The sequence below is a fragment of the Capricornis sumatraensis genome, chromosome 12 (assembly GCF_032405125.1).
Source record: "Capricornis sumatraensis isolate serow.1 chromosome 12, serow.2, whole genome shotgun sequence".
Taxonomy (NCBI): Eukaryota; Metazoa; Chordata; class Mammalia; order Artiodactyla; family Bovidae; genus Capricornis; species Capricornis sumatraensis.
In genome coordinates, this window is record NC_091080.1 from 90,384,370 (window position 1) to 90,406,200 (window position 21,831).

At 45.7% G+C, this 21,831-nt stretch overlaps 1 protein-coding gene across 3 annotated transcripts in view; it reads right to left on the bottom strand.

Annotated features, from left to right (window-relative positions):
- EFNB2 (ephrin B2) overlaps positions 1-21,831 on the bottom strand; it is a 49,237-nt gene that overhangs the window by 13,557 nt on the left and 13,849 nt on the right. For all 3 annotated transcript variants that reach the window (XM_068984216.1, XM_068984217.1, XM_068984215.1), the window contains exon 2: positions 10,476-10,759. In XM_068984216.1, coding sequence (XP_068840317.1) covers positions 10,476-10,759 — 284 coding nt within the window. The remainder of the gene's footprint in view (positions 1-10,475; positions 10,760-21,831) is intronic.

Genomic DNA, 21,831 nt, shown 5'->3' on the forward strand with positions numbered 1-21,831 from the left:
TGAAACAGTTTAGTCAACTGCTTCTGCTTGTGTGTTCACTAAAAGATTGTAGGACATATTACTTTTCCAATATTACTCTTTTGGGAAAGAGGGACGATGCAAAGATACCACTTAGAACTGAGTCTAAAGGCGCCAACATATGTTATTATATCTCCTACTTCATAGGAGACTTGGACGTTGAGAGAATTCAGCCAATCGAGAGAACAGTAATAATCGAAAATGATAAATATGACCCTCAGAGCATAAGCGATTTCATCACAGCTTACTCATAAAACCCCTTCACCATGAGGAAGTATATACAAAGTCCAAGGTGGGGACAATCACTGAAGATGCTAAAAGCCGAAGTCACCTTTGGTGAGACAGCCCTGAACAGTCGCTGACTACACATAAAACCAGAGTGGGAAAAAATGGGTAAAGGAGAAGAAGTGAAAGTGCGTGTGTAAGTGTGGGCACACATCACAGGTATATGTCGATGACAGAAATACCTCCCAGGCTCAACGGCTGCTCTGACATTTCGCTGAGAAAGATCAAACAGTCCTGGAAATAAATCACCGGTCCCCTCTTTTTACAAGAGGCAGGCTTAAACACATGGGGTCCTTTATGAGTGGCTTACTTTATTCTCCTCAAAATATGGCTTGCAACACCTTGATTTCTTGATTTTTCATAAATTCTCTTGTGGGAAAACATTCCTTTCAGAGTCTAAAATTTTATTGCTACAAGTGATAATGATGTATGCAGGTAGGATCTCTCATTAGGCAAAACAAAAATTTCAACAAGATTTTTAAAAAAATAGAAAAAGCTTTGCATCAAGTGTGCTTTAAGGGAGTGTCACAATGATTTAGAATTGAGAGAATGTGATCATTAACAGTAAAAGAACCTTCTACACACGACTGTCAACCTTAATATGGGCCAAAATCTACTTCAAAAGAGGAATCACATTTTAAAAAATGGGGTGCCAACTGCCTGGTGGCCCAGTGGCTAGTTAGAATTGCAGATTTTCATTGCGATGGCTATGATTCAAAAAAAAATTAGGGGCCAGATGATCACGTCGATAGAATGACCAAACTCACATTAAAAAAAGAATGAGGTCAGAGTTCTAAAGATAAGACATAATGCCCTATTGTCTACATTAGCTTTACTTTGGCATTCTGATTTTTTTTTTAATAAAAATGAGATTTCCAAGTCAAGAGAGAGTGATAACATCTAATAAAAACATTTTGGCCACGAAGAGGCATGTGTTTGGGCAAATTATTTCCAGCACACAATTTCTAGCCCACTCCTGAGTGTTTAACGGTCTTCATCATTAAAATATCTTTGTGGAGATGTGGAAACCTCTAGATAGTGAAGGGTCAGAGTAAAAAGTTCATGGTGGGGCGGGCACAGCACACAAGCCTCCTGCTCGTCCCTAATCACAGGCAATGATATTAATGACCCAGTAATTGCGAGACCGCGGCACTGAAGTGGGAAACTTCCATCTGAGGCAGAGTTCATCTCTGGGTGGTAGGGCTTCACCAGAGACTGAATTAATGCTTGCTGACAGTTTAGAACATAACACTGCAGATGAGAAAATGCATGATAGCTCAGACGGACATGATGTTATTTGCTTTGACCGCCTAGAGACCAGCAGGAACCCTGATAAAGTGCCCTGTCTGAATCTGCCCTACACGTGAACCTAATTCCATTCAGGGGACACGTCCTAGACTCCAAGAAGCCACATTTTCCACATGTTTGCGTCAATAAAAGAACACCTGCAGCTCCTGGTTTAACATCAGGAATGATGAAACTGGGTTACTCCACCAAGGCAAAAAGCCGTTTGCAAAGCGGGATGGTCTTTAACGACACACAGCCTGGCTCCTCTGTGAAGAGATCAACGGTGCTCCTGCCAGAGGTTCTGCCTGCCCACCCCTCCCTCCCTCCCTCCACCCCTCCCTCCCTCCCTCCACCCCTCCCTCCCTCCCTCCACCCCTCCCTCCCTCCCTCCACCCCTCCACCCCTCCCTCCACCCCTCCACCCCTCCCTCCCTCCATCCACCCCTCCACCCCTCCCTCCCTCCATCCACCTCTCCCTCCCTCCCTCCATCCACCCATCCACCCCTCCCTCCATCCACCCATCCACCCCTCCCTCCCTCCCTCCACCCCTCCCTCCCTCCCTCCACCCCTCCCTCCCTCCCTCCACCCCTCCACCCCTCCCTCCCTCCATCCACCCCTCCACCCCTCCCTCCCTCCATCCACCTCTCCCTCCCTCCCTCCATCCACCCCTCCCTCCCTCCATCCACCCATCCACCCCTCCCTCCATCCACCCATCCACCCCTCCCTCCCTCCCTCCACCCCTCCACCCCTCCTTCCCTCCACCCCTCCCTCCCTCCCTCCCTCCACCCCTCCCTCCCTCCATCCACCCCTCCCTCCCTCCCTCCACCCCTCCACCCCTCCCTCCATCCATCCATCCATCCATCCCTTGCTCCATCCATCCATCCACCCATCCACCCCTCCCTCCATCCATCCACCCATCCATCCCTTGCTCCATCCATCCATCCACCCATCCATCCAGCCATTCCTCCACCCACCCATCCATTCCTCCACCCCTGTCCCTCCTCCATCAATCCATCCCTTGCTCCATCCACCCATCTACCCATCCTTCCATCCATTCCTCCATCCCTCTCTCCATCCATCCCTCCATCCACACAAACTGTACGCTTGTACTTGGCTAAGAAAATCTGAAGTCTCTATTACCTTTTTTGTACACTTGAGAGATTTTTTATTATTTTTAATCTTACTATTAGCCACTTCTCACTGACAGGCAAAGCACACTGAACCCTTGAACAACATGAGGGTTAGAGGCCCCAACCCCCAAGCAGTCGGGAATCTGAGTCTAGTTTACGGTGAGCCCTCCACACCCGTGCTTCTTCCATAACCTCGAATTCAGCCAACAGCAGATCCTAAGGCGCTGGAATAGTTACTACTGAAAAAATCCGCACGGAAGTGGATCCAACCAGTTCAGTCCGTGCTGTTTAAGGGTCAACTGTACTTGATAAAACACAAAGCTCCGTCTTGCTGGAGAAGTGGAGTTGACTGACAGTAGCTCTAAAGAGAGAAATGAAAATTCGGAAGATCTGATAAATTGCCACTACAACCACTGTTAACCAATGGCCCTTTCTACTTTCCTACTGCTCTATAGCATTTTCGCAGGGCAATTTCAGGGCGTGTGATTGCAGTTAGCCATCACTGTGATCACACTTAGTCACTCAGTTGTGTATGACTCTTAGGGACTTCATGGACTGTAGCCGCCAGGCTCCTCTGTCCATGGGGATTCTCCAGGCGAAAATATGGAGAAGGCCATTCCCTTCTCCAAGGATCTTCCCAACGCAGGGATGGAACCCGGGTCTCCTGCACTGCAGGCAGATTCTTTACCATCGGAGCCACCAGGGAAGCCTGAGGGTAGTTATACATTTACACAACACAGGCCAGCACCTCTGGTCCAACACGTCTGATCCAAGCAGAGGTCTCTGGGTATCCGTGGTGAGTAGCCATTCGTGGGCACCTGGGTATCCATGCCTGCACTCTGTATGAATATATGCTGTCTCTGCTGCCACCATGTATGTGACATGTGTGTCCCAGTATGTAGAGTGCTCTGGCTGTAGACTGTCTTTGCTCTCCACCTGTGCACAGGTATGTGCCTGACAACCCCAAGGAGCACCGGCAGCATCTAATGATGCTGGGCTAAGGGTCTGCAAACCTTGGTCTCAGTTTTGCCCCTGACACCCCATGCCTGTGTGAACTGTACTAACCTACTCACACGTCCTAAGTTTCTATTTTCTCATGGTGATAAAAATGCCTCTGTCACCTGTGTTTTGAGACTGCACAGTGACACAGAGTATGTGAGGCCATAACACTTTCTTGTGAGTGATCAAACACCCAGAGCCTGAGGTTTCAATCTGCCAGGAACACACCCAGGACTCTTAAGAATGATATAAATAAGTTCTTGCCAAGTAATCTTTTCATGTCTGTCTAATGCTTCCTGGCTATTTCTTGAAGTACTTTATTTTGCTTTAAATTTTGATTTTCATGATAAATATTTAAAGGCTATTAAGAAAGAAACGCGTCCTCATGCTTCCACAAAGTCTCCAGGACTGTTCAATTATTTACAAGTCTAAGTAAACTTTGCAAAAGCTATAAATACAGGTGCTAGGGAAATTAAGATGTAATTTATGAAACAGTAATGGCAGTTTTATTCTGAGCAATTCCTAAATAATTCTTTTTTTCCAAGGAATTGCCTTCACGCCTCATGTACTCTTATTTCACGTGAGAGGCTTTTAGTCTCTCCCCATTGCTTTAAGGACCAGAGTCATCTTGTCCTTTCATAGGTTATTCTGGGAAAAAGGAATGGTGCTCAGAGGACAATCTCTGTCTAGCTTTAAATAAGATAAGCTGTCACTACCGCCTAGGTGACGCCATTGAACATGAACAGAGTCTCAACCTACAATAGCCTAATCCTCCTAAACCCCAAGAGATACGGGATAAATACCCCAGTGGCCATGACTCCAGCAGACCTGCAAACCAGGCATTTCCCAGCACAAGTTCCAGTGGAGCAGAAGTTGAGATTTTATTCCTGAAATTATAAAGAATTTAAGCTTTATTCATATTAAATTGAACAAGGAGTCTTACTGATGTACTCTGAAGAGCGCTTCCAACACGGTCATAAAAGGATTTTATGTTACGCTAAAAATAACAGAAATGATGCTTCTCATGGTCAGACCAGTGAAAGGAAGTATGGTCTCAGTTCATCTCAGTGACGAGGCAACCGAGATGCCTACATTTTCTCTAGAAGAACATGGATACCACGTTGGGATGCTGTGGAAATGACCAATAAAAACACAGCATCTCCTTTGTGTAACAGGGAATAGAGAAACGGACCTGGCAAGGCTGGTGAGATGCTAAGTGGGAGATGATTATACGTGTAGAAGACTCCGCCCAGTCTGTCTCTTTTGGGTCTTACAGAGGATCTGCTAACAAGCTTGGGCAATTCCTCCAACAAAAAGATCCATAAATGCATGTTTCTCAGTAAGGAAAGCCCAAGGACAAAAGAACTTTTATAATACTCCAAGAAGACAAAAAAAAGGGAAGGTCTTATAATTAAGTTACGCAGCATCACTGAAACTTGTAAAGTCTCCGGAGTTTCATTTTGTGGATGGTTTTTCAAATAAATGGCACTTTTGGAGCACATCCTCCCCGCCTGCCAGCTCGCAGGAGCGCACAGGCTTGCCTTTAATCTCTTGCCTCTTGCATCCCTCCACCCTCTGCCTCTCTCCAAAGAGACCCCCAGCTGTGCTTGCTCCGGCTGCCATGGTAAGCACTCCACATACAGTGCCCCACTTCAAGGCACATCATCCCCAGCTGACAGACAGGGGCCTGAGGCAGGGACTGGTTCAGTTCCTTGTTGAAGGGCATTCGAGAACCCAGCTATGCCTGACTCCAAGCTCCCAGCTGGGTTTTCCCAGATGGCTCAGTGGTCAAAAACCCACCTGCCAAGGCAGGAGATGCAGGTTCAATCCCTGGATCGGGAGGATCCCCCAGGAGAAGGAAATGGCAACCCGCTCCAGTATCCTTGTCTGGAGAATCCCATAGGCGGAGGAGCCTGGAGGACTACAGTCCACGAGGTTGCAAAGAGTCGATGAGCATTCTATGATGCAGCCAATCAGTTCAGTTCAGTCGCTCAGTCGTGTCCAACTCTTTGCGACCCCATGGACTGCCGCACGCCAGTCTATGAAGCCAGCAGTTCTAAGTTAAAAATAAAAATGCATTTAATTCTTGAGTTTATACGCAAGGCAATTCTATGCCAGGTATCAGACATAAATCCCTGCCCCAAAGTCGCATAAGTGACAGGCTCATACTGCCATGCTCTTGAACGTGATGATGTTTCGTGAGGGAAATACAGCTTTTGCCACCTTTATCATGTAAATAACTCATCAACTAAAGCCCATAATCAACTGCAGAGACCACACATATATTCTAAAATAAATCTATGTGTAGAAGGACATCTGAAACCTCCCATAATGATTTTGCTAGGGAAAGGGCTTATAGTACATTCAGCATATTTTATTTTTCATTTCTGTATATATATTTTTAATCTTTTGGCCACACCACTAAGCAGGTGGGATCTTAGTTCCCTGACCAGGGATCGAACCTGCACCCCCTCCACTGACAGCATGAAATCTAACCACTGGACCACCAGGGAAGTCTCTATTCAGTATAATTAGTGCCACTTGCTACACTTACACCCAGAAATAAGGAAACCAAAAACCAACAGGAAAAACAAACAGGAAAAAGAAAACAGTCCACGAAACTACAGGAATGGGATCTGCTGTTCTGTTTTGATTCTTTAAGAATGGTGTTTCTTTATATTTGTGTGCAAACATTTTAATTTATTTTGCAATTTTGCTCAGAAGTGGAGCTTATGCCTAAAAAATAGCAAAGCTGACTGAGGAGCTTTCCAATTTTATATGCTCTGATAACATTTTAAAAAAATTTGCTTTGGAGAATGAAACCCATGATGGGCCTATGAAATGGTGACTCATTCAAATTCATTCAGCGTTTCTCAAGGAAGACTTTCCCGAGGGGTGGCTTTCCGAAGGACCACTGTGAACGCAGCAGGGTGGAGTTACAGAACAGCATTTAATCAATCAAACAATCGTTAGAAATGATGTCTTTTAAACTGTTCCACAAATCCACATCTTGGCTATGGATTTGCGGTAAAAGAACGTACCAACCACACAAGGGTAAATTGGGAGGTGCCCGGAGCGGGCGGCGTTCTTCCTAACATCTGGGCTGTGGGCATGGTTCACTTAGAAATTATCCACACAAGGGCATTCATTGTCACCATCTCTGACTCACAGGTTTTTGGTAGTGTGATGAAAACCTCTTTGCAGGTATTTTGCAAGATTTTACGCTGTGGCTGGCTGACCAACCCAAGGGACCTTCGTGAGGGTTAATACCGCAAAAGGCCTCCACACCAAAACTGCTGATTCATTCAGCTCTGAATTATTAATTCTCCCCCTTGTTTTTTTAACTTTTCAAATCCTTCAGCCATTTATTTATTCTTCTCTTTTCATGAATAACTATTGATAAAAAATAAAAACAAATACATAAATAAATAACTCTTAAGCACCAACTATGCAGCCCATACTGTGCTTAGGTCTAGAAATATCCCGGTTAACAAAAGCTGAATCTCTGCTGTGGAAGGCAGAGAGACTACAAAATGAAAGTGTTAGTTGTTCAGCTGAGTCCAGCTCTTTCCGACCCCATGGACTGTGGCCCACCAGGCTCCTCTGTCCATGGGATTTCCCAGGCAAGAACACTGGAGTGGGTTGCCATTCCCTTTTTCAGGGGATCTTCCCGACCCAGGGATGGAATCCCAGTTTTCTGCACTGTAGGCAGACTCTTTACCATCTGAGTCACCAGGGAGGCCCCAGAGATAATGCAAGTGAGTTATTAAACGATTCCAAAGAAATCAGTGACAATGACTCCCAATTTGATATTTGGAAGCAAGCAAATCCTTCTGGGTTATCACTTCTAAAAAGAAATTGGAAACCAAGCATAAATTTGACACAAATAAGGCTGAGGACACAGTTAGGAATGCTTGCCTAGTATTCACTGGAGTGTTTTTCTGAGACTGGGCTTCCTTTGACAAGGGGTCACTTCAGAACAGATAATTATTTTATAAACTTTTTAAAAAAATGTAAAGACATGATTTAAAACAATAGACCTGTAGCTTATATAAAATGTTTGTCTTTGAGGCAATTAAGAATCAGAATGTAATAAAACCCAGACCAAACGGCTGCAATATCCTCACTTTTGGAAGATTTAAGATTAGGAGATTTTATTATGCAAATTAAACCCAAGGTTAATGACTGACCCAGGTCACCTGAAAAAGTCAGTTCCCAATGTGAGGAAAACCCGGATATATCATTTTGCCCCAAACCAAAGCAAATAATCATCTAGGAGAAAACAGATTAGGATGAACACCTGTCACGTCCTTTCTTAGGGGAACTCAGCGGATACTTGGTAGGTTTAAAAATACATTCCCAATCAAAAGTTAATATTGACTTCTAAAACTTAAAAAAAAATGTGATGCCTGTATTACAAACCTGTTAATCCTACAAATCAGTGTCTTTAAAGAGTTTACAGTGGATCCTGTCCATTCAATTGGAGAAGAGCCACCCTGACAAGAGACGCTAGACCAGATGTACACATCCAACCATAAATGGTTTGGAACTGGAGACTTCCACCATTAGCCAGAATAAGAACAATAATAATAATAAAGGCCGTTTCCTACAGAAGACATCAAACTTCAAAGAAATAAAGTAAGTTTCTCATTAAGCTTAGGCAGCAGGACTAGAACCCAGGTCTCAGGGCTCCTGGCATCAGTTCACCTAGGGAATGACCCAACACCAATTCCAATTCAGTCTACTGGCAACTTGGACTGTTCTCTGGGGGTTATAAACAACTGCTCCCAAGTGTCACTTCTCTTCTTCCTACCCGTGGAAGGAAACCAGGATACAGTAATGATGCTGACTGGACTAATACTCTAGCTGCTGCTACTGCTGCTGCTGCTAAGTTGCTTCAGTCGTGTCTGACTCTGTGCGACCCCATAGATGGCAGCCCACCAGGCTCCGCTGTCCCTGGGATTCTCCAGGCAAGAACACTGGAATGGGTTGCCACTGCCTTCTCCAATGCGTGAAAGTGAAGTTGCTCAGTTGTGTCCAACCCTCAGGGACCCCATGGACTGCAGCCTTCCAGGCTCCTCCATCCATGGGATTTTCCAGGCAAGAGTACTGGAGTGGGATGCCATTGCCTTCTCCAGAAGGTGTAGCCCGACAATGTATAGTACCTGAGTTTAACTCCAAATCTTTGCATCCAGCTAGAAGGTGCCTACTAGCATTGTCAGGCTTCCCTGGTGGCTCAGAGGTAAAGAATCCGCCTGCAGTAGCTCCCTGGGAGAAAGAAGCGGCAACCCACTCCAGTAGTCCTGCCTGGGAAATTCCATGGACAGAGGAGCCTGGAGAGCTATAGTTCATGGGGTTGCAAAAGAGTCAGACATGACTTAGTGACTAAACAACAACAAGAAATCTTATTTTAAAAAGTCTTTTTTTTTTAAAAGACACTGTTGGACTTCTGAAAGCTTAAGATTTCCATTTATTTTACCTAATGACTATTTTATATTTTCAAAGATTTCCCTCTTATTTCATACATATTACCACCCCATCTGCTTGTCCCATCCCTCAAAAACACTTTTCCTTTCATTGTATGAGCACTCTGCTTTTAAATCTGTAATTCACCACTTTCCCTTTTTCTTTGTTACTTATTCTCCCTAAGCCACTCTCTGTGCATCATGCTGGTTTAAAAATAGGCTTTCTGTCGCTGTGGCATTTCAGGTTCACAGCAAAGGACAAGGATTAGATGGTTATGACCGCCTTTGTTTTAATTACTAATGACTGTAATAAAAAAAACAGAAAACAATATTGAGTACTTAATACATAGTCAATGAATTGTTGATTTTACAGTTTCTCAAAAGCAGCCAAGAGAGTTTCAGTCTGATCCCCCAGGGACGGTCTCCCAGCAGACAGCAGCTCAGTGCCCCTGACAAACTGGAGCCCACCATGATGAGTGGAGACTCCCAAAGAAACCAAGGAAAAGGACTGTGCTGCGCTGATGTGAACAGCTGTCCTAGGCACCCAGACTGGGCTCTGACATACCCTGGGCCTGGAACAACCCTAACTCCTGTACCTAGTAGATGCAGCCTGCTTCACTGGATTTCACAGCCTCAGGAGTGAACAGCAGTAGCTCAGATAGAACCCAAAAGGTACACAGGATGTGTCAAATTAATTATATGGGGAGAAAAAAAAGAAATTCATCAAACCAACCTAACTTTATTCTTATTTTTCCAAATCTGGTTTCAGCCTGCCTGTGTACGACAGTGGTTGCCTGCAACTCCCATCCTTTGACCTACACGCTCCCTGAGGAATGGGTACCATTTTACCATCTTGCTCACTGCTGAACCCCCTAGCACTGATGCACAGTTTCTGGCACAGAGTAAATACTAAATGAATGGAGGGATGGATGGATGGATGGATGGATGAAGATAAAGTCATCACACAAGATTCACCTATCAAAATCTCACCAATGTTTCTTAAAAATGGTTTTGTCAGTAGAGATGCTGAGCATATTCAAATATATCCAGTTATTTCAATGCTACAAAAATTCTAGGAGGCTCTTTCTCTTTAGGTATTTATATTAATGAGTATTACTAATACAGGGTCCTTCATTCAATTAAGGCTTCTTTTAAAAAAAAATGGACAATTTTCAGCAAAGATTCCCACCAAATTATTTGCCACAGTAATAATTTTAAGGAAACAAAAATGGATACAAACCTATTTAGCTTATCCTAATTTCCATAAAATAAGTGAATAGAATTATACTTACATATAATGTAATAATCTCTGTTCTTCTGAAATTCTAGACCCCAGAGGTTAGGGCTGAATTCTTGGAACTTGATAGTGAACTTTACATCTTGATCTGGTCTGGCACAGTTGAGAAGAGGGGTATTTTCCTTCTTAATAGTGCATCTGTCTGCTTGGTCTTTGTCCACCATATAAACTTTATAATATTCATACTGGCCAACAGTTTTAGAGTCCACCTTGGGGCAAATAATATCCAATTTGTCTCCTATCTGTGGGTATAGTACCAGTCCTTGTCCAGGTAGAAATCTAAAAGCATAAAAGAAAAGGTACCATTGAGTTTATTTTAAAAAAAATTAACCGTGTTAATGATAGTGACAATATAGTCAGACAACATCAAGAATTCCAAACTGCAATTTCATAGTTCCACACTTTTATTGATCAACAGTATCTGAGTTCACTTTGCCGACAAAAGTCTGTATAGTCAAGGCTATAGCTTTTCCAGCAGTCATGTATGGATGTGAGAGCTGGACCGCAAAGAAGGCTGAGTGCCGAAGAATTGATGCTTTCAAACTGTGGTGCTGGAGAAGGTTCTTGAGAGTCCTTTGGACTGCAAGGAGATCCAACCAGTCCATCCTAAAGGAAATCAACCCTGAATATCATTGAAAGGACTGATGCTGAAGCTCCAATACTTAGGCCACCTGATGTGGAGAGCAGACTCATTGGAAAAGACCCTGTTGCTGGGAAAGAATGAGGGCAGAAGGAGAAGGGGCCGACAGAGGATGAGTTGGTTGGATGTCATCACTGGCTCAATGGACGTGAGTTTGAGTGAACTCGGGGAGATGGTGAGGGACAGGGAGGCCTGGCGTGCACAGAGAGTGGGACACCACTGAGCGACTGAACGACAACTCCCTGAGTTCAGATCAGCACGGGATGCATGTATTTAGGAACTAAGCTTTAAAGAAAAAAAAAAAAGAAAGAAACAGAAAGAAACCACACTCCTATCTTTACCCAGCAGGATCAAGTCACCCTGCCGACAGTCCTTTCCCACCCCCTCACTTGTAATATTTCAGTGCTCCTTTGTGTAACTTCACAATGCCTTTTCCTTGATGGTGACTCAGACCTTCCCACCTGTTTGTTATTTTTTAACCATCGGCAGCCTCCATTTCTTGGGCATGCCACAGAATCAATTCCAGGGAATGGTGGATGCAGTAAGACTTTGTTGTCCTGTTAGTTTCCATTTGCTGTTGATGCTAATTAACAGACAAGTTTCATCGAGAATGTTTCAAATTACTTATCATAATTAGTCAGTCACTGATCCAACAATGGCTCCTTTATTACCCTGAACAAAAGAAACGTCTTACAAACCCATAAAAAGTCAACCAGAAATAATTAGTTGGAGTATTGATTCAGCTGCAAGATGAAAAGTCCCCAGCTCAGGAGGACAGCATCTACTGTCCTGGCCCCACAAACCATTTTCCCCCTCCCTTGAGATATATTTGCTTCAATTAATTCTTAGGTGCAGATCTTTAGAACCCAAACTCCTGATACACTATCCCCACGATGCTTACCGCTGACAGCCTCCCTCCTCCCCGTTCTTTCTTCCCAGCTCTGCTGCTGAAAGATCTTTCCTATCAGGGAGCTCCTCTGAGAACCCAAAACAAGAACTTCTCAGTGAACATCATTCTACAAGTGCTAACATTGAAAACACACTTAGAAACCCATCTCGTTCCTTCCGAGGAAACCAAGCCTGCAGGCTCATTCAAGTATTAAAGTCTGAGAACAAAGCGTCATGTCTGATCCAACGTTTACTGAACCAGGGAAGGCCATCAGCCATGATCATGAATGGATCATAGTTCACTGAGAGAGAGAGAAAGACAGAGAAAGAAAGAGAGGGAGAAACCAGGAGGGATGGGGCGTCCCCAATTTCAAATCGATACTGAAAGAACAGGTGATGATGTGTGCTAATGAGCGGTATGAATTTTTCTGAAACGTGCATGAGGTTGATTATAAAGCATCACAGAACATAACAAAAACTAGATAGCAGATTTATGTGAAAAACCAATATTCTTTGTGGCAGGAAAAAAAAAAAGCAAGTTGCACACAATGGCTTGTCACTTTTCCCTGGAATGTGCCTTTCTACAATCCCAAAGAGAGGGTGGCCCCCTTTCTTTCTTATATTGTCTTAACTGAGATTCCTAAAGCAGAGATATATGACACTTTTCTTAACTTAGGAAAGAACAGTGGATGAGAACCACCTGACTAAAATCTTTCCTTGAAGCGGAACTCAGAATAAATGACAAGTCTCAGACAACCATGCTGTGCACCCTTGAAGAATTCTCTAGAACTGTTGACAAATATAGATCACCTCTGTGGAGCCTCTCGGGGAACCTCTGGGCCATTTCTGCAGTTTTCTGGAGAGCTGCTGGGAAAACTGGACTCCAGGGGACCGCGGGCCTCTGATGCTCTCTCTCCATCCCAAGGGTCAGTGGTCTCCATCTTTTCTGTGGCTAAAACCCGGCTCTGGCTCCTTGTGGACAGACTGAAGGGCAGAATCTGAGTGTTTGAGGCTATTTTAGTCTTTTCTAAGTGATTCTGCCGTGGTTGGGAGGCGGGGCAAGGAGACTGACGGTCCATATAGATGAGATACAGTGAGTGTTAACGCCGCTCACCTTCCCGACACATCATTTTTCTCATGTCTTATCCCTGGACCTTCTTAGGAAATCTTCACTGCATCTGAGAACCAAGGGGGGACTCCTGCCTGGGGTTTCCCACCCCTCTCCAAACACCTTCTTCCCTAAACCTGCTCGGAGAGCAGCCGGCACAGCGTGGGCACCTGTGTTAGCTGGAGTGAAATCTGTAGCCTGGATGCCTGGACCTGCCTCCTTTCAGCTCTGACCTCCACGCTGAGCGACCTTCACCCTGGACCACCAGGCTCCGGACCTCAGGACCCCGAGACAGACGGACCCATGCTCTTGCCCATCCATTCAGTCCCTTTAAGACGTCGGGCCCATCCCCACCCGAAAGCCGTGTATCATCTCTGCACATCTCTGCGCTCTCCCACACCACGCCTACGTCTCGGGTTTGGCTCACCATGCTCTTCCTTCATTCAAGATGCTACGCAGATCCTGTTTCCCTCACGAAGATGATTTTTTCCTGTGTAACCGAAGACTTGCTGGTGGTTCCCTCTCCGCCCCCGTGAGCACCTCCTCGTGACTCTCTCTTCACTCACCAAATCCAAGTTCCAGTTTCTGCTGAAGCCGATGGGGTGAAGTCAAGGACAGAGGACATATGGACTGGCCTAGCTACAAGCATCTGCATGTTTCAGACCAGATTCTCAGAGGGCACTGATTATATTGGCTGAGTCGCTTCAGTGGCGTCCGACTCTTTGTGATCCCATGTAGCCCGCCAGGCTCCTCTGTCCATGGGATTCTCTGGGCAAGAATACTGGAGTGGGTTGCCTTTTCCTTCTCCAGGGGATCTTCCTGACCCAGGGATCGAACCCTCATCTCTTACGTCTCCTGCACTGGCAAGCTGGTTGTTCACCACTACCAAAACCTGGGAAGAAAAGTACTGATCACACAAAAAGCTGAAACGGTCAATGACAGGGGCGCCATGTCTGGGGAGGAGGTAACCCAGGGGATGCTTTTTGAGAGGGAGGAATCTCAATTGCAATAAGCGTATGGGATGCACTCACAAAAAGTAAATCCTGATGAAACCCACTATTCCTAATGCTTGCAAAAGCATCAGTTCACTTTTCAGAAGGCATTGTGGCAAAAAGTCAGGCAAGGATTTGCTCCTTCACTCTGAAAAGTGGTTTCAAGGATTCCTAAAAAAATTTATGCCTTTTTAAATCCATACAACAGGACCCGACACTTGAGCACTTTAGAGGTTGATTTTTTTTAAACCTATACAGGTATATAGTAATAGATATACCAGCAATTAGCACACTCGTTTCTTTAATTGATGAGATTATGGTTTCTCAGTGGACAAATGATTTGGGCTGAATTTCTTGCACATGTTACCACTAAGTGCATAGAGCCCAGAAATTCCTTTGCCTCCCAGGAGACTTCACGGTTGTTGGTTTTTTTCTTTAATTGAGATATAGTGGATTTATAATATTATATTACTTCCGGGGCACTACATTGTGATTCAAAACGTGTATGGTTCTACTCCATTGACAATTATTATGGAATATTGATTACAGTCCCTGTGCTGCACAATAGACCCCTGGAGCTTATTTTACACACAGTTGCTTGTCGCTCTTAATTCTCTGCCCCCCCCCACCCTCCTCTGCCCACCCCCCCTCCCCCAATTAATAACCACTGGTTTGTCCTCCATATCTGTGAACTTTTCTTTTTGGTTACAATCACCAGTTTGTTTTTCAGATTCCACACGTAAGGGATCACAAACTGTACCCGTCTCTGGCTTCCTTACTAAGCAGGCAGGATACCCCTCAGGTCTATCCAAGCACCTTCACTGTCTCTAAGGCAACGTGGAGCAAGCAGAGTCAAGTGAGGGTAACAACCGAGGCAGCTGCGTCCCCATCAGAGATGCTACGATGACAGGGAAGGAGGACCCGGATGTCAGGACTTTACAGTCTGGCTTCCTGAGGGCAGGCAGCTCCCAGGCATGGCTGACTGAACACAGAACGTCCAAGTGCTGACACCCGGCAGATGCTTAAAGGACCGGAGGCAGCTAAGGCACACACAGTGAATTCGAGTCACAGCTAGTGCCACGAACTAGCTGCAGATCGCAGGCACGGAAGGGCTTCTGAAGAAAGGATGAGCTGGAGTTGGGATGGGGCTGGGGGAGGTGGGTGGGAGGGTGGTGATGCTGAGAACCGAGCAGAACCACCCCAGCAGGATGCGTCTCTGGACAGTCAGGGGCACTGCAGGTGGAGTTCTGGATTCGTCCTCCCCAGAGTCATGGATATCGGCAGTTTTCTGCAACCCTTTCCTGGTTACAACGCAAAGCCGTGCGCCACCCCCAGAAGCGAGGCTGCTTTTGAGCACTGACTCTTCGGTAAGTGAGCACCAATCACAGCACCCTCCACCACGGTCTCCATTCAGTCCCCGCACACGGACCTGACATGCAAACCAGATGAGGACACGCGTGCCGCACGCGAGACGCGACAGGAAAAGCTCCCCCCACCCCCACCTGCCCTGCACACCTCTCAGCTCCGGCTGCACTGCCTTAAAGCGTAAATCAGGTTTGGGGAAATGCAGCTTTCTCTCAATTGAGCTTTTCATAGAAAAGCCACGTAGTTAAAGGCAAACCAAGAGAAACAAAGTCAATCCACGTGCATGCCTCTGCCCAGGCATCAGAGACCAGGGTCCATAGCAGACTGACGGATCCATCTTCGTGTCCATCTCAAGCCATGTCCAGGGAGCCAAGGACCAAAGGGTGAGGGAAAAACGGACCAGACGTGCAACTTGTGTTTCCAATGTAATGTTATAGAGCGATCTGGACAGCTCGTGAGAATCACAGAATGCAGGTGGGAAGAAAACGGGGTGGATGTCCTGATAGTATCATTTCCGAATGGAAAACAATGTGTCCCATAGGTTAAGGCCAAGGCAGTGACCACAGAGGTGTATTTTTGAAGCCAGGTCACTTATATTTGCATTTTATCACCTCAAGATTGCTCAGAAATGTTAACAAGTCAGATTGCACAGCACATCTGTGCCCTGAACATTTGGTAATAGTCAGTAAGACAATTGTCTTATTGTTGACTTGGGAAATTTTTTTTTTTTTTAAGAATAATTAGGGTGGGGACAACTGGCTAATTTTAAATTACTACACTGACTCTGCCTGTTGTTTAGTCGCTAAGTCGTGTCTGACTCTTTCACGACCCCATGGACTGCAGCCTGCCAGGCTCCTCTGTCCATGGGACTTCCCAGACAGGAATACTGGACTGAGCTGCCTTTTCCTTCTCTGGGGATCTTCCTGACCTAGGAATCTTCCCTACTCAGGGATCGAACCCTCATCTCCTGCATTGGTCGGCGGATTCATTACCACCAAGCTGCCAGGGAAGCCTAGTGACCCTACCGAGTGAATATCAAGCGCGGATTTCCTTCTGTGTGATGAGATCATGTCCATTTCTGTAGCCAAAGAAGCCCAGGGGAAAATCCCCACGTTTGTAACCCATGCCACAGGGCTGAGGTTGTTGTTGTTCAACCACATCCAAAAAGGGAAAAAAAAAAAAGTGGTTAGAGGTCTTCGTCAAGAATATCTACTGGCTTTTGATTGAAAACAAAGAACAAAGAAGGCTCACACTGTCTTATAACCTACATAGGAGAGCAAACACAGTGGGTCAGATCCCCTTCGGGGCCAGGGGCTCAGAGTCAGACCAAGTCACCCTGCTACCCTCCTGGGAGGGGGAGGCCTGTCTTCCTACCCATCGGGGGAGCTCGCGGTCAGGACAGCTGCCCAGAGTGTTGGAGCTGTGGTTCTGGGTCTCTCCCTGGAGGGCTTCCGTGGGAAGGCACAGGAGTGGGGTGAGCCGAGCAGAAACAGGGAACTCCTATGGTTTTTCAGTTTTTCCCAGTGAATCATTCCCAAGCAAGACAATAAGATATGATGACTCTGAGCCAAACCCAGGGACAGTATAATGTGGAATAAAATGGAAACTCTGAGTAGGGTTTCTGAAGTTTCCCTGCCTGAAATTTATGATGATGATTATTTTGGTCGCACCACACAACTTGTGGGGTCCTAGCTCCCCAACCAGGGATCGAGCCCCGCTGCTGTGGAAGCACAATCTTAACCACTGGACCGCCTGGAAAGTCCCTGATATGAAATGCTTTACTAGTAGGACCTGTTTTTATCTTCTGATTACCTATCAACCTGAATCCAAGTTTTTAAAAGTTATTCACCAAACTAGACTCTTAACACTTCCACGGGGAATACTCTGAATCAATCTAATAACCTAAATTAGACTTAAATGTTTAATAATCTAAATTAGATCTCTAGTAATCTCAATTAGATATTTCAACTCCATATTCATCACTGTGGAAACTTTTAAAATAATGCAACCATTATGTGACACAACATTTTTTAAAAATTTATTTTATGGGAGTAGAGCTGATTAGCGTGTGTTGATTTCTGCTGCGCCCTCCTTCCCGGGTGGCTCAGGGGTAAAGACTCCACCCGCAGTGCAGGAAACACAAGTTTGACCCCTGTGTTGGGAAGATTCCCCTAGAGAAGGGAATGGCAACTGACTGCAGTGTTCTTGCCTGGAGCAGCCCATGACAGGCTACAATCCATGGGGCTGCGAAGAGTCAGACAGACATCTAAACAGCAACGATTCCTGCTGCGCAGCACAGGAATGCAGTGATACAAACACAACACATTCTTTTTCATATTTTTTCCATAAGGTTTGTCATAGGATATTGAATATAGTTCCCTGGTGACACAAATTTCCTTAATGTTTTAATCCACACTAGGATCCCATCCTTGTTTAAAAACCTGACATAATGCATTTAAAGCCTCAACTTGCCACTTAGGAGTTTAGGGGTCACGACAGATCGGAGTTTCACACGTTACCGTCTCCAGTCTGGACCCTTCTGTCAGCTGGCATCACACTCCCAGGTTTCACAGGGTACATCACATGGGGCAATGGTTGCCTGCCTGACATCCGAACCAGGCCCGACGGAACAGCGAGGCCCACAGGAGCCAGGAGCTGAGGTGCCCGGGGCTGGCTGGTTACGGGCCCACAGTTATCCTCCCCACCCCCTCACGGACACCCCGTTTTCCTTGCTTCTCTCTTCTCCCCTTCCCACTCCTCCATTATGCCCCCATCATAACATATGCCCCTCAGGACAAACGTGCAAGGACTTCTCACACTTTTCTTTGAGGTTGCCAAAAATACGTAGGTTGAACCTAGAAGGACAGCCAAATCACTGTGGCCCCCTTGATGCTCAAAGAGTCTGAAAATACTTGAAATAAGGAGCCCTTGCTCTCCTGAAGGCAACAGCACATCGAGGCAGAGGACTGGAGAACACATCGAACTACCACAGTAATAAGGGCAAATTGATACGCTGCTGCCAAACACAAAAACACCCCGCTGACCCAGAGCAGAAGAGAGGGGAATGAAAGGATGTAGGCAAGAATGACCAGCTTCTGGGTCTAAACAAATAACCAGGTCAGGCAAACGCCCTCCAGACAGGCATGACCACCGAGCTTCTTGTTTTAAAGGGTGTCAGCTCCGACCCGGGGTCCTCTCTGGGTACCGTTGTACACACACAATTTCAGCATCTCTCTGGGTATCTGATATTTCCGCATACTTGTGGCAGGTATCATCCGACTGAGAACAGGAGCACGTCGCTCATATAGCGGGGCCCATGCAAACCCCGCCCTAGGGGTGTAACTAGGGGAAAGTGACCGGCAGGCGACCCTCTCCTACCTCTGGAACAAAATGCCAAGCCCAAGCAGTTTCCGCGTCTGAGTGAAGAGACCCGACTTTGCCACACGTGTCTGTTAGTCACTCGGTCGTGTCCAACTCTTCATGACCCCGTGGACTGTAGCCCTTCAGGCTCCTCTGTGCATGGAACTCTCCAGGCCAAGAATACTGGATAGGTTGCCATGCCCTCCTCCAGGGGATTTTCCCAGCCCAGGGCTCCAACCCAGGTCTCCTGCAGTGTGGGTAGATCCTTCACCGCCTGAGCCACCTGGGAAGCCCACGTGTATGACTGATTTTATTTTTCCTTTCGCTTCAGAATTACATCATTAGATGCTCATGTGCACACGGCCATATTCAAAACGGACAGCCAACAAGGCCCTACTGTGGAGCACCGGGAACTCTGCTCCGTGTCATGTGGCAGCCTGGGTGGGAGGGGAGGTTGGGGGAGAATGGATACATGTATTTAACATATGTATGGGTCAGTCCCTTCACTGTTCACCTAACACTATCACAACGGTGTTAATTGTTAATTGGAGTATGCCTCAACACAAAATAAAAAGATTTGGAAAACATTACATCATTAGAGCTTATGATTATTTAAGTAAATGGCGAAGTTCAGGTGAAAACACACACACACACGCATACACAGAGCATGTTGCTCTGCTCATTTTGCTGACCAGACAGAAAACACAGACACCGACGGCCAAACACAGGGCCTTTATCTGAGGCTGCTTTGAGGTAGTGGATGGTGGACTTGGGGTGACTGTCAGCTTTCTGCGTTTTTTCAGAATTCTCTGCGATAAACATCAAATGCTTTTGTAATTTGATTAGAACATTATGTGTCAAGGTCCAGTTTCAAGAACAAACTACTGCATTCTGGAGCAGTCTTTCATGACTCCAGTTTAAAACAAGATTTTCAAGGCCTGTAGACTTTTACACTTTTGGGGGATGCATTTCCTGAGAACGCAACTAAAACTTATCTTCTCTGAACTGCGGTCTATTTAATGAAGCAGTTCTTGAGTCTACAAAAGCCGTATGTAGTCACATACAAGTAGTTTATTCAAACAGATGAAAACTATGGGATACAGTTTCTGCTTAATCATTCAACTGCACAGATCTGGGAGTTGGCTAACATTTCAGGCACGCTTGAGTCCCAGCTTTAGGAACAAGTTTTTATTACCCTAGCAGTTGGCACACCCCAAATCATACCACAGAATAGGCTCATTCACAAGCCAGAGTTCTGTATTAAGTACACTCTGAGTTTACCATGTTTTGGAAAACATGCATTTTTCCCAGAAAATGCTTTTATTTGTAATTAAATGTCAGAGGCTGCAGGAAGAAGAGCAGCTGGTGTGTAAATCGCTGCCTCTGAAATTCCGAATCAGGACAAGCCCGCTACCGCCTTGTTCGCCATGGCACACCTTCCTAACTCCCTCCTGCAAAGACGTGCTCGGTGCTAGCGATGAGCCCAAACCCTTAACCCTGTGGCCTCCCCATGCACCTGGGGCTTTGCAGAGGAGGAGCTAAACCAGCATTAATGCAGCAGCTCGAGACTCCTTCCAGAGACGCTCAGTGCACTTGGGAACATAGATCCCTCCTCCCCCCAGAATGACTTAAACTCATGAGTTTGTGAATTTGATGGCACATTTCATAAACAGGCAGGATTTTCAGGCTTGCCTTACTTCCGTTTAATGCTAGATTGCTGCTGTGGCTTAATATGATCAACTCCAAATGCCCCAAACAGAAAAGCTTGTCATAAATGAATACAAGCAGGGCCCAAGAAAGACTTAGGCAATATCGACCATAAGAAATACTCGGGGAAACCATTGTGCTGTTTTTGTGGACAGCACTTTACTGCCCCCTTTTGCACTCCAATATCAGAACAAGTGTCTCACACTTACTCTGAAACCAGAGAGATATGGGGTGTCGCTATAGGGTGTCAGGCTGATACAGAATTAGGTTACCAGAGCCCACCTTGGAGGAACAAGTAATTACCTTAAAACTTCACGTAAACGCACCACTCACTGTCTTCTCAGTGGCTTGAAAGCTCTAAGAAATAAGGTAGTCACTGGAGGCTTTAATTGGCATTTGCAGCTTTTGATTCCAGTGTGTACGGGTGCTGGGACAACTGTCTGTTTTCACAGGTGTCCCTTCTTTCACACTTTTCTAGAAACAAATATCATCTGCAACATGAAACTGATTTATTCAAGGAAAAGAAAAGGTGTATAAAAACTGGCTCTACAATCTGGACCATTACAGCGGCCTTAATCCAAGAGCTGGTGGGGGGTGGGCAGGGGGTGGGGGTGGAGAGTACATCTCAAACTTCACACCGAGGACAGGCAGCATCTTTTCAAGGAAAGGAAAGATGAGAAGCACTGAAACTCACATGGCGGTGAGCACAGGTGCCCGATCCCGTTCTGCAACTCTCCAAGGGGAGGCGGACTCCTCATCTACGCAGGGACTTGAAAGAACTGTAGACGGCGGTGACTGAAGCAAAGTTTTATTTATAAAATCCTGATCTGCAAGGACACAACTCCGGGCCCCCATTCTTGGCCCAACGACCTCAACCTGCATTCAGCAGTGTGTGTGTGCAGGGCGGTGTATCCTTTCATTTCAACTTAATCCATTTCCCTCTGTCATTCTACAATTACCGTATAAGCCAAAATAATATCAAATTTCACAGCCTCCAAGGCTGCACAATGGGGCGAAAACTGACTCCCTTTGATGTTAATCTTGTTTGTTATTTGTGATATAACGCTCAAAACACTGGTGGCTGAAAGTGAATTTCAGTCTCCAGTGCTCAGAGAGATGATGCTCAAGCTTTACATTTTCTTTCAGGAAAATAACACAAGTAGGTATTTAGTTTTTTGATCCCTACCGTAATTTTCTCCATAACAAAACCCTCCAATTCACAGAAGGCTCGCCTTTAATGAGCCGAGGTTGGACTAGATATATCTTTGTTGGTTAAGTTAGAATTTAAGAG